Source organism: Trachypithecus francoisi, unplaced genomic scaffold (genome assembly GCF_009764315.1).
Source record: "Trachypithecus francoisi isolate TF-2019V2 unplaced genomic scaffold, Tfra_2.0 Lachesis_group3, whole genome shotgun sequence".
NCBI classification, from domain to species: Eukaryota; Metazoa; Chordata; class Mammalia; order Primates; family Cercopithecidae; genus Trachypithecus; species Trachypithecus francoisi.
Genome location: NW_022681468.1, coordinates 58,348,157 through 58,361,641, shown reverse-complemented (window position 1 = coordinate 58,361,641; position 13,485 = coordinate 58,348,157). Strand labels below are relative to the sequence as shown.

At 33.3% G+C, this 13,485-nt stretch overlaps 1 protein-coding gene across 1 annotated transcript in view; it reads right to left on the bottom strand.

The window, feature by feature from the left end:
• Window positions 1-13,485, bottom strand: part of MDGA2 (MAM domain containing glycosylphosphatidylinositol anchor 2) — a 297,455-nt gene that overhangs the window by 185,341 nt on the left and 98,629 nt on the right. Inside the window, exon 5 of the mRNA XM_033188128.1 lies at window positions 8,757-9,050. Coding sequence (XP_033044019.1) covers window positions 8,757-9,050 — 294 coding nt within the window. The remainder of the gene's footprint in view (window positions 1-8,756; window positions 9,051-13,485) is intronic.

Here is a 13,485-nt window from a genome sequence, read left to right as displayed (position 1 = left end):
TAAAACATGTTTTTACACATTTTCAAAGATCTGCAGGGAATAGGAGTGGAAGGGCATGTTGGCAAGCTATTGTTTCTGTCTTATACCCTTGTATGTGAATTTTGATACCAAATATGCCTCTAGTAGTCCCGCAAGTTTAAAAGCAGTGGAATCTAAGACCCTTGGTAGATTATTCAATACAGGAATTTAGTACAAAGTAAAGTTATTAGTGTCACGTAATATAACCCAACATAATACGATATACGCAAAACCAAAAAATGTGTGGCTGGTACTGAATATTAAAATATGATATTACATCAAAAATTGATAATAAAGATACAATTGCTAACAACATATGAGCTGAAAATCTATATGAATACTGCCTGGAGGGGATTAAACACTCTAGTAAATATGTGCCCATTGCTGGAGGGAGAGGAAGTCATGTCTTTCTCTCAAATACTGCCTTTGATTTCTCACTTTCAGATTGGCTTTATCATGCATTTATTAAAGTACTTTTTTGACAATCAATTTCTTATATTTTACTTAACATCTGAAATTCTTTGAATTTATTTTTTTCTAATCAAAGACCAAAATACATGGGTCTTTGATTAGAAAAAATTAACTTATACCCTTGTAAGTTAATTTGATAGCACTTTATATTTCCCTCTGCACTAAGCATATTATTGTTGGTATATTTAAAATAAATTGATAATATCACAGGAATGTTCATATGATATATTATTGTTCACCTTTATGTGTGATTTATTATAATTATTTATTATTATTACCTTTGTGTTACAGGGGAGATGATCACAGTATGTATGAAATGCCCAAATTCTGTATTTGGGAAGAATGAATTTAGTTTTTGGAATAAAGATAAATTCTTTTTTAACTAAGAAAGATTATGAAGGCACAGAATTTTTATAGTTATATATATATATTTATATATGTGTTTATGTTCATTTTTCTGAGAAGAAACTATATTTCCATAAAGCAAAAAAGGGAGAAAGAAAAAAGCCCGCAGGAACAGAGGCATGTAAACTTTTTATTGAAAATTTAACTCAGTGAGGCGTAGTGGTTCACACCTTCGATCCCAGCACTTTTGGAAAGCTGAGATGGGAGGGGCGCTTGAGGCCAGGAGTTTGAATCCAGGCTGGGCAACACAGCAAGACTCTGTCTCTAAAAAAATGTAAAAAACAGCCCAGCATGGTGGCTCACACCTGTAATCCCAGCTACTCAGAAGACTGAGGATTGCCTGGGCCAAGGATTTGAGGCCATAGTAAGCTATGATTGTGCTACTGCAATCCAGCCTGGGCAAGAGAGAAACCCTGTCTCAAAAAATGGAAAAAAAAAAAAAAAACCTATAAAATAAATTTAACTTAATCACATATCTGAAGGGTTTCAATGGGAGAAAATATCCTCATGGCCTTAAGGTATTATGGAAATGATATAATGATATTATCCAGTTGAATTCATTTTTGCATAGTTGGGGTGGACAGAAGTACCTAGCTGACAATACCAATAAAAATAAGTCTTGCCTGGCTTAATTTGTACCTTTAATCATTCTGTTAAAACTACCTGGTCACTCTCACACTTCTTTGCATAGATGCTGAAAAATAAAATTTTTAATCCATACACTTTTCTAAACATTAAATTTTGGTTGTACTTACATTAAGATAGCAGCAGAGAAGAAACCAGAAAAATAAACTATGCACTTATTTTCCTTACATGAGCCACATACTTGATAAACTGATCTTCTTTTCAGATAATGTGTAGTCAATTGTTGTATCTGAAGATATTATATATATATATATATATATATATGCAATGTACTCCATCCTTAAGTACATTTGGAAAATAACTTTGAACTTACCTTAATGTTTCTACTAGAGTCTTTGGAATAATCTCAAAGGTAAGTCTTCAAATTTTGAGTATAAATTTATATTATGGAAGGAAACCAAAGGCTGTTAGAATCAAGTCACTTTGGTATAAGAAATGAATACAATTAGATAGTAAGAGTTTAGTGTAAACATACACAACCATTGGAATTATTTCTCAACTATCTGTATAGCCAATATTACAGGATAGTTCTGAGAAAGGCAATACTGAAATAAAACCTAGTGATTTTGAAAGAAACATACCATCTTGTGTGTCTTCAAAATGAAGTTTTACTTTGAAGCTCTAAATTGTCTTCTACATACTAAAGCTAGTGTCCATGGAGCTATCAATAAAGATCTTTCATCATCACCAAGAGGCAGTATAGAGGGGTGCGACTTAGCTAGGACTTAAATGGCAAAAAGATTGGAAGAATTGTTATAAACAGAAGAGGAGAATTAAAGCCTAGCCAGAGAGGCAACATTCAATTACCATGCTTATGAGACTGAGAAGAGATGGACTGAATTATTACAGAAAATAAGAAACAGACCTGGACAAGTAAAACTTGTTCAGGCTACTGAGCTGAAAGTCATTATTACCCTCCTAATAAATTAAAAATTCATTTATTCATTTGTAAAATTTTTGGATAGCCTTTTTGCCTGGCCTAGATCCTCTTGTATTTCCTCTTTTATCAGTAATTACCTTATCTTTGATATTAGTTTTAGATTAATTCCTAGTCACACTGATATTTCCAGAATAATTTTGCTTTTAAAAAATCACAAAATTGTTATATTACCTCAGTACACTATTTCTATCTATCTCAACACTACAGAACATTACTCAGTAACTTGTCTAACAACAGTGAGCATATGTGTTAGAGCACTTTCCAATCTATCTTTAATTTTCTTTTTCTTTGTAAGGTTCATGAGATTTTGCTTTTGTTGAATATTCATTTTGATTAAAAGTAACTGGCATACTCTCTTCATTAGATTTCTTGAGAAAAAGCCTCAAAAATAAAACACTGATCTCTGGCTTTCTCTCCTTCACCTAATTTGGTCTCGCTTTGGAAACTGAAACAGGGGAGGAACATCGGTTTATCAACAGTCCTGATTATTTTCTTTCATAATTTTTCTTTGTTTGGAAAATACAAATTATAAGGGGTGTATTAATTAGATTTGGAATTAGGTAAAAGGCAGTTATTTAACAGAATCTAACACTAACATCTGTCTTTGGTTTTTAGTGTATATTTTATACCTCTTAACAGAAATATCATGTCATTAGTTGAAGGTACAACAAATGTGCATATCCATGGTGGAGACTTAACACCAAAAGTAACATTCAATGCAATATATTCTCCAGTTAATTTTCAAGGAATTATACTTTGAAATATACTCACGTTACTAAAAGACTTTAATAGTGCTTTGAGATGAAACTAAAGGACAGCTTATATTAAAAATAAAATGTTATAGTTTATCAAATTAAAATACAATTTTATAAGTATAAATATACTTATATAATACAGATATGAAAAACAATACTTTCTTTTAGGAAGACAATAAGCATATCCTGTATCCTGTTTTTGTTTTGTTTTGTTTTGTTTTGTTTGAGATGAGTCTCGCTCTGTCACTCATGCTTGAGTGCAGTGGTGAGATCTCGGTTCACTGCAACCTCCACCTCCTGGGTTCCAGCGATTCTCCTGACTAAGCCTCCCGAGTAGCTGGGACTACAGGTGCACACCACCACGTCCAGCTAATTTTTGTATTTTTAATAGAGATGGGGTTTCACCATGTTGGCCAGGATGGTCTTAATCTCTTGACCTCATGATCCACCCACCTCAGTCTCCCAAAGCGCTAGGATTACAAGTATGAGCCACCCGCTTGCCCGCATATCCTGGTTTCTCATTTAACATATATATTTGAAAATTCAATGGAACTTTTATTCAATTAATATTCAAACAATCAGGTACTTTGTTTAGAAAGTTGTTTTAGTTGGCTGGGCGCAGTGACTCACACCTGTCAAATCCCAGCACTTAGGGAGGCCGAGGCGGGGGGATCACCTGAGGTCAGGAGTTGGAGACCAGCCTGACCAAAATGGAAAAACCTCATGTCTACTAAAAATACAAAATTAGCTGGTCATGGTGGCACATGCATGTAATCCAAGCTACTCGGGTGGCTGAAGTAGGAGAATTGCTTGAACCAGGGAGGCGGAGGTTGTGGTGAGCCGAGATCATGCCACTGCATCCCAGCCTGGCAACAAGAATGAAACTCCGTCTGAAAAAGAAAAAAAAAAGAGAAAAAAAGAGAGAAAAAAAGAAAGTTGTTTCAGTTGTGTTTGGTAAGCTCTATACATACTGTGATTTTTAAATACTATGAATAAATTAATATATGTAATACCTTTATTTTCAATTATGCTATTCTAATGCTGCTTCAAATAAAAATGAGTCAAATATCTTAAAAAAATCGTATTACCATTCCAAAAAAGGGAATAAATTAAACAATGGATAAAATTTTTTAATGTTATTAAAAGTTTATTAATGTTATTAATGTTAAAAAAGTTTGAAACAAAAATATTTTTGTTTCAAAAAACTTATATTTTCAACTTCATACTCTGGTCCATAATCTGTGTGGTAACTGGCAATTGTAGAAGTTAAAAGTCATAAAGAAAAAACCTTTTGCTTTCTAAAAATTAGCAATGTGAACAAGAATTAATCAAACTGTTTCATTGCTGTGGCTATGTTAGTCTTAACAGGATATAGAATGGTCTAAAATATCTCTAGGTTTCTGTCCCTCATTTTGTACAAATTTTAACAAGAGGCAAATTAATTAGTGAGAGTAAATAATTTGAAAAGTTTGTATAAACTTTATAATTTTATAAATTATATTGCTTCCTTTTAAACATAACATTAGCTAAGAATAAACCTCATTTAGATATTTAGACCCATAAGTGGATGGTTCCATTATTTATATTATTTAGAAATATATATATGTACTATTTCCTTTTAGGGATGGATGCCCTTCACTCATTGATGTCCTATATACAACTCATTCTGTGCTCCTTTAGTTTTTTTGAGTGGTTATTGTTTAGTTGGATGCAAGTAAAACTAAGCAAGTAAAACATGTCTTGAAAATACTGGATTTTTTTCTATCTTATTTATTATTGCCACCTCTTTTACATTATTTTATGTCTTAAAAGATAAAATTATACATAAATGTGTGTGTGCTCGTGTGTAAAATAGGCAGTTCAGAATTTACCAATGTAATAAACATCTTAAGGGAGAAATCTGTATGCAGCAAATCCTCAGCTACCCCTGAAACTTAAGTAATAAAGAAACAGGTGATATGGCTTGGATCTGTGTCCCTGCCCAAATGTCATACTGAAATGTAATCCTCAGTTTGGAAGTGAGGCCTGGTGATAGGTGATTGGATCTTGGTGTGGGATTTCTCATGAATGGGTTAAACACCATTCCCCCTTGGTACTGTCATTGCAATAGGATAGTGTGAATTCTCGTGAGATGTATTCATTTAAAAATGTGTAGCACCTCTCAGGTTACTCTCTTGCCCCTGCTCTGGCCATGTGATGTGCAAGCTCCCACTTCACCTTCTGCCATGATTGTAAGCTTCCAGAAGCCTACCCAGAAGCAGATATCAGCATCATGCTTCCTATACAGCCTGCAAAACTGTAAGCCGATTAAACCTCTTTTCTTTATAAAGTACCCAGCCTTAGGTATTTCTTCATAGCAATGCAACAATAGACTAACAAACCAGGCATGAACTTTTTGTGGGTTGTATTTACACAACAAATTTACTGTTGAGTAAACTTATATTTACTCAACAAATTTACTGAACAGCTATAATGTAAAATATATTATGCTGGGAATACAAAATATATAAAGCATAGCTTGTTATCTGCATTGATGGACTTAATTGCTAAGGATGATACAAAATATATATATATGTATACATATGTATGTCCACATATGTATGATATAACTTAGTTTTAATATTACATATTAATATTTCTTACATGTAGCACAGGTATCCAAGTTAAGCAAATGATAAATTATTTTCAAATTAAAAAAAAAAATCAGGATGAACATGGTGACTCATACCTGTAGTCTCAACATTTTGGGAGGCCGAGGCAGGAAGATCACTTGAAGTCAGGTGTTAGAGACAAGCCTGAGCAACATAGCAAGACCCTGTCTCTACACAAAATTTAAAAATTAGCCAGGTATGGAGGTGCATACCTGTAGTCCCAGCTACTCGGGAAGCTGAGGTGAAAGCATCGGTTGAGCCTGATTTTACTGAGCAAAGTTGCAGTAAGCTATAATCATGCTTCTGTAGTTCAGCCTGGGCAACAGAGTGAAACCCTGTCTCTTAAAAAAATGACTATAAAAGTTAGACTGTTAATCAATTTAAAAACATTATCTGAATTCCTACACTATTAGTTTTGCAAGAATAAGCCTTAGATAGGCATGTAGGCAAGATCTGCTGGCAGAGACTGTATGTCTGGAAAATGAACCTTTGATGTACTCAGGAATATTCTGGAGTTGTTACCAGTTATTTGTACCTGGAAAATAGGGACATATAAACAGGTTCTTCAGAAGAGTTGGAAATATATGGAAGGGAGGTCCTTGAAAGCCATGATTACATGCTCCTCACCTAGAGCTGGCAAGATTGCCTGCATTCAGTTGCCTTCCTGGGCAGGCCAGGGAAGTTTGCCTCTGAGAGGAAATGCTGTTGGATTATACCCCCTGCTCCAGGAAGTCACCTTGGGATGCAGATAAATTGTATCATCTTACCTGTGTTAAAATAACTAAACTTTGCCTGTGTCTATCGGTATTTTTTACTCAAATGTTCATCCCTGTCACACTAGACAACTGTGCCACTGTTAATTGTCATTTCTATTATAGAGTTGAATTTTAAAATCTTATGCTGAATTTATTTTCTAGGGGACTAATTAAGAGGCAGGAAAAAGGAAAAAAACAGGAAATTTAGTTAATCAATAAAATTCTGAAGTTAAGTATATTCTATGGAGAACGGAGATTCTGATTTCTTGAAACTTTAATTTGAAGTTCTCTAGAGCCATCTGGGTTCTGTAGCTTTTATTAGTATCAGAGCTTCTGCAGAAAGGAGTGAGCAGAGTGAAAACTAATTGCACTAATAGCTGCAGGAACACTGAAGCTTTGTGCATAACTCGAAGAAGCTCAGAATCCTGTGCTTACCAACAAGATTGAAGTGTTCCAAATTATATCAAATTCCTTTGTGGTCACTTAAGGTATCTTTTTTTTTTTTTTTTTTTTTTTTTTTTTTTTTTTTTAATGGGAAGCAGTTTCTCTCTCTTTTCTTTTTTTCAGGAACCTGTTTTCACATGATCCTCATACCCATGAACAGACTGTCATGAGTATAGAGGCCACTGAGATGCTGAATGGAACCTAACATCTCTAAAACCTGCCTTATTTGGAGAAAAAACTCATAATCAATTAGAAATCAAGCCAAGTTATTTGTCATCTGTTTGCAAATATCATCTTGCATATTTATAAGACAAATAGCATAACTGGAATCTGAGGTTCTACAGAAGAGGGGCAGGGAATGGTTAAGCAGCACCCAGAACCTTGTCTCTCACCCCACACTCATATCTCATACACAAATACATTTGTAGCTAAGCAGTTCCATGCATAATATTTTCATACTTTAATTATTCTCTAAAATACAAAATAATTCATTCTGCCAACAACTTGAAGTCTAATAGAAACATAGACATTTTTGGACTAAATTCTATTTTCAAGTTTCTGAGTTACAAAAGAGTTAGATAAAAATGATACCGTTTATTGATGTGCATGGTTTTACCTAATTCATCTGTTCAATGAAAACTTTATGCCATATATTTAACAAATAGTATATCAACTAAAATTTGCAGTAGCACTGTTAGAAATTGAGTAGACTGTGTTTACTTTTCCTCTCTTTCAGCAGTGTCTTTACCATTGGGCAGCCCAGTTACCAGGGCATTCTGTAAAAACCAAACAATAGTAACACTGGTGCATTTTCTTGACCGTTAAGTGTGTAGATTTAGGTGGTTTTAATGCTAAAAGCAAACGTAAAGTCCATAATATCTACATTTTTAATTAGAACTATAACCGTGATTTCAGTAAAAATATAAAAATAGTTAAAAATGTATCTTATTCAATTCTCAGAGTAAAACAACTACCTGCTAAGATTAAATCAGGCAAAAATTCAGCATCTAAGACTTTCCTGAATTATCACTATATTACTAGATAATTATGTAATTCACTATTACAACTTCAGGTATGCAAATATAACATTTCAATGATTAGATCTCCATAATTTAAGCAAAGAGATGCTTGAAATAGGTAGATAGTTTGGGAAAAGGACATGCAATTGCCTGAAGTGAAAACATGGACTGTGAAAACAAACATATATTACAACCTGAATTAGCAATTACTTCCAGTTTCCACTTTGCTTACAGCACATGGACAGTTTCTCACCACTAGGTTTGTTGATTCTTTGGCATTAACCAACCAGATAACACCATCATAATTATCATACACACACACACACACACACACACACATTAACCAACCAGATAACACCATCATAATTATCATACACACACACACACACACACACACACACACATTAACCAACCAGATAACACCATCATAATTATACACACACACACACACACACACACACAAACTCTATTAGTGTGTATAAACTAATGCAAAAAGCAGATTTAGGGTAGATTATAGTTTAAATTGGGTATCATTAATGTAGAAATAGTTCATTCAATCCCATTACAAAAATCACCTCATATTACTAGCAGAATAATGGTAACAATTCTTCCCTTGTCCCCACATGGAAATGCATAAAAGGGAATTTACTTACACTGAACGATGAGCTGCACCAAGGCTTCCCTTGGTTTCACGTTAAATCCATTGTATTGGCTGGTCTGGCATCTGTACATTCCTGACATTTCCCTAGACACATTCACAATCCTCAGTGTTCCATCATAACTCTCCATTTGCATTGATCCATCAGGCATTGCAACTTCTTTATCCGCTCTAGACCAAAGGATGATTGGTTTAGGTTTGCCAGTTACTTGACATTGCAGTTCTATTGTGTCTCCTTCTCTGGTGACCAATGGTGATTTTTCCTGTGGAACAGTCAGATTGGGTGGAACTTGAAATGGGAAAAAGAAAATTTTTCAAGGTTAGTATAAACTGGTAAAGCATATTCAGATACAGAAAATCATAAGGAAATAATTTCTGCTGGTGGAAGAAATGTGACAATTCGGATGCTCAAAAACCTTGGGAATAAATGGAATATACTCTCACTTAAAATCATTCTTAACTGTTTTCACTGTATATTTTAAAATGAGGACTTCAAACATTAGCAAAATAAATAAGGCATTCAATTGAAAAATGAATGGTCAACATAAAAATAATCTTCTCAATGACCTGTAATAATTAGCCATTAACTGGGGCTTTAACATTTGCATTTCATAGAAGAGTAGCATTCAGTTATGTAGACTTAGCAGTCACAATAAGTGCAAGTAGTCAGAAAGGGAAAAAGAGAAACCTCTGATCTAAAATCACAAGGTTTGAATGGTTTAAAACTTGCCGAATTGCTAAGATTTAAGAATTGTTTTTTTCCCTAGTGGGAGTGAAATCAAGCAATTTGACAATCCATTCTATTTTCCATTTTTGGACTTTTAATTTTTTGTGATATTTGAATTTCTTATTATTTCACTTCATAATATTTTGATGTCATTGTAAATAGTTTGCCATAATGTTGCCAATATTTCTACAAAGTTAATTTTAATTAAATCTTCAAAATATATTTCAATGAATATAAGAATTATAATTTTTCTCAAGTAAAGCTAGTTTCTGATTTACAGAGGATATTTTTGAAAAGTTAGATTGATTTTACTGTAACTTACTTTATTGTGCTGAAAAAATGTAATGTGATATGAGGGAAGTACTATACAATGATCTTTCTTACAAACATTATCACTAGTTCCACTGAAAGATTCTTATTTCTTATACAATTGTATATGAATTCAAATGCATTTGTGCAGTAGAACATCTATCAAAAAAGGGCAAGCTAAATAGAATGCTATACAAATACAAATAACTAGAAACATGAATAATTCTATCCTTCTGATAAATGTTATCTGTTCCCTTTGGAAGTAGTACTGCACGTGAATGAAAAGTGAAAGGTTTTATTCTTCCTTTTAGTTTGATTATGCCCCAGTGTCCAGGTACAAAACCAAACATAGTTATGTTTAAAATTATTTTTCAACTAATTTAGAAATGTTGTTGCCCTTATTACAGAGACAAATTAATTCAAGTTCAAAGTGATATGAGAACTATCCTCCTATACAAATATCTTCAATTCACTTTTTTATTTAATTCCTTCACTTACTTATTGTTTAAAAAACAAATTACATAATGCATAACAGCTTAGAATTTAAACAATATGAAATATTAACCACCATCATTTTGAAGTAGATATATACATCCTAGAAATTGACATTAACAAAATACATGTTTAAAATGGCTTCATTTTATAAACCCAAATGGCTAAATAATTTGTTCTGGTATATGGAAACAATTAAATAATTTTGGCAAAGTATTTGCTCTTTTCAAAGTGAATGATGTAATTAAAATCTAAGCAGCATACTGTTAACAATGGGACTGGAATGGAACTATGATACTTACTCACCGTCCATGAGAAAGGGTGCAGAATAACCTCAGCATTTAACATTTATTATCCCCCTACTATGTGACAGGCAAAATTAAGGATTTTATGTTTTCATTTAAACCCCCTTGATAATATTAAGGACCAAACATTTAATATTAAAATAAACAATTGAGAACATTGAGAATAAGAGATAATAAATACTTCGATTTGAACAGAATACAAACAAAAACTAATTTATAGCAGGTAGCTAATGTAGAGATAAGAATACTGAAGCAGGCTCAATAAACAATGGTATCTGGAATTAATAACTTTTGAGTGTTAGCAATAGACTCCTCTCTTCATGCTCATGACAAATTGGACAAAATCCCTGCCTGTCATTTGGTCACTGTTTCAAATATGAAAGAGTCAAGATGAATGTGAGGGAGTATACAATAAGTATTTTGCAAATTATCTTATCTATCTTTTATCATCTTATTTATTTAGTCATTTATTATTGCTATCACAGTGGATAAGGCCAACGTCTATATTTCTTAAATAACTACATCGATCAATTATCTATATCTGAATATTTTTCATATGTCAAAACTGCTTATAAGATATACCAACCCCAAAATAAATATCCAAATTTAGATAAATCTGTGTAAAATAAATGAAAAAATGTATAACTTTAAAGACTAATGGAGTGTTATTACTTGAAATATACAATCCATTTCTGTTCCAAAAACAAGCCACATGACCTTGGCCAACCAAAAACACTGTCTGTATTAATTTTACCTTTGCTGGTTGTTGTTGTTTTGAGATAGTCTCGCTCTGTTTTCCAGGCTGGGGTGCAGTGGCGCAATCTCCACACAGTGCAACCTCCATGTCCCGGGTTCAAGTGATTGTTCTGCCTCAGCCTCCTGAGTAGCTGGGATTACAGGTGTGCAACACCACACCCAGCTAATTTTTTCATATGTTTAGTAGAGACAGGGTTTCACCATGTTGACCAGGCTGGTCTCAAACTCCCGATCTTAGGTGATCCACCCTCCTCAGTCTCCCAAAGTGCTGGGATTACAGGCGTGAACCACCGTGCTTGACCTTACCATTTTTGAAACTAAGAATTTTGTACTTTATTAGTCTCAACGTTATTGATGTTCTGATTACAAGAATGAATAGTAAAAAGTTAAAAAGAGAAGTGGTGTCAAAAGATAGTGCTTACTTCTTAACTTAATAAAATGGATTATTTAAACAACTTATTACATTAGACCATTCAAATCACAATAGATTCTTGACTGGATATAATTTTTTAAAATGTTATCATGCTAAATAGTTCAAATATCCCTTTTAAAATTTGTTTATGTTTTTCATGTATTTAGATAAACTTTCCTCTCTGCCGAATTAAAGTTACAGAAATATAAACCTCAATTTTAATCTCAATAACACAAAAATTGATTTTTAGATAAATTAGCCCAGGTTTTACAAAATAGCAAAATCTAGCTAAAAGATTATTTAATATCCATCTCTTCCTAGGCCAGATGCGGTGGCTCACGCCTATAATTCCAGTACTTTGGGCGGCCGAGGAGGGCACATCATAAGGTCAGGAGATCAAGACCATCCTGGCCAACACGGTAAACCCCGTCTCTACTAAAAATACAAAAAAAAAAAAAAAAAATTAGCCGGTCATGGCAGTGTGCACCTGGAGTCCCAGCTACTCTAGAGGCTCAGGGGCTCAGGCAGGAGAATTGCTTGAACTCAGGAGGTTGAGGCTGCAGTGAACCAAGATCGCACCACTGCACTCCAGCCTGTGTGACAGAGGGAGACTCCATCTCAAAAAATAAAAAATAAATAAATAAATAAATAGATTTTAAATCTAGAAGTCAGGGTTAACCTTTCACTACAACTCTCCTGGCCAAAAAAACTATAATTTCTCAAAGATGTTATATGCTTCTCTATCTCTCTGTCCCCACTAAATTTTCTATACCTTAGAATTACTCAACTCTCTTAATTGTTCCTATAATTTTTTCTGTTGAGAGATCTCATTTGTTCTCATAGATTTCTCTCTATGTGTTGATAATAACAAATTATAACTTTATTCCAATAGCTCATAATTGCAGCCTGTCTTTATATTCCAAAAGTCTTTCAAACCTAAACACTATTTTATTTCTTGACTTAGTTAATAGTTAATTTCAACAGATTCCATCTGTTAATTGAAAACCATACAATATTATGTTTCACCATTTCCTCTTGTTCACCACTTCAAAACAGCCATCAAATCTTGTTGTTTCTTTATTTAAAACTATGTCTCATGTCTGCCTGTTTCTTTTCATGGCCATAGGCAGTTTTCTCAGTAGAAGTCATCATTTTATCTTTTTGTGACAGCATCCTAAGTGGTCTCTCTGTCACTAGCCCCATTCTTCCAGGCTTCCTGCTGCCCTGTCTAAGCTTTATCATCATAAATAGTTTTGTTCATGTCACTATGAAGACTACAAACCTAGATGAGAGTGCTTGTCACAACACTGGTTTAGTTTAAAAAATAACCTGAAAACAGCTTAACGGAGTTGTTAAATAAATCATAAAACAGTTGAAAAATAGAATATGACAGTCTTTTTAAATGATGATGCAATAGACCTGTATTTATTGATAAGGCATTTATATTAAGTGGGAAAAGCATGTTAGCAAGTAGTATAAATAGCTATAACCACTATTATTCAGTGTGTAAAACATGTCACTGTGCAGTATAAACAGTTATATCTAATTTTTGTATATTAAATAACTAGATATTAGCTGCTCTTGGCACACACACACACACACACACACACACACAGAAGTAACTATGCGAGATGATGAATATGTTAACTTACTTCACTATAGTAACCATTTTACTATCCATATGTATCCTATAATATGTTGCAATCCTCAAATATATACAATA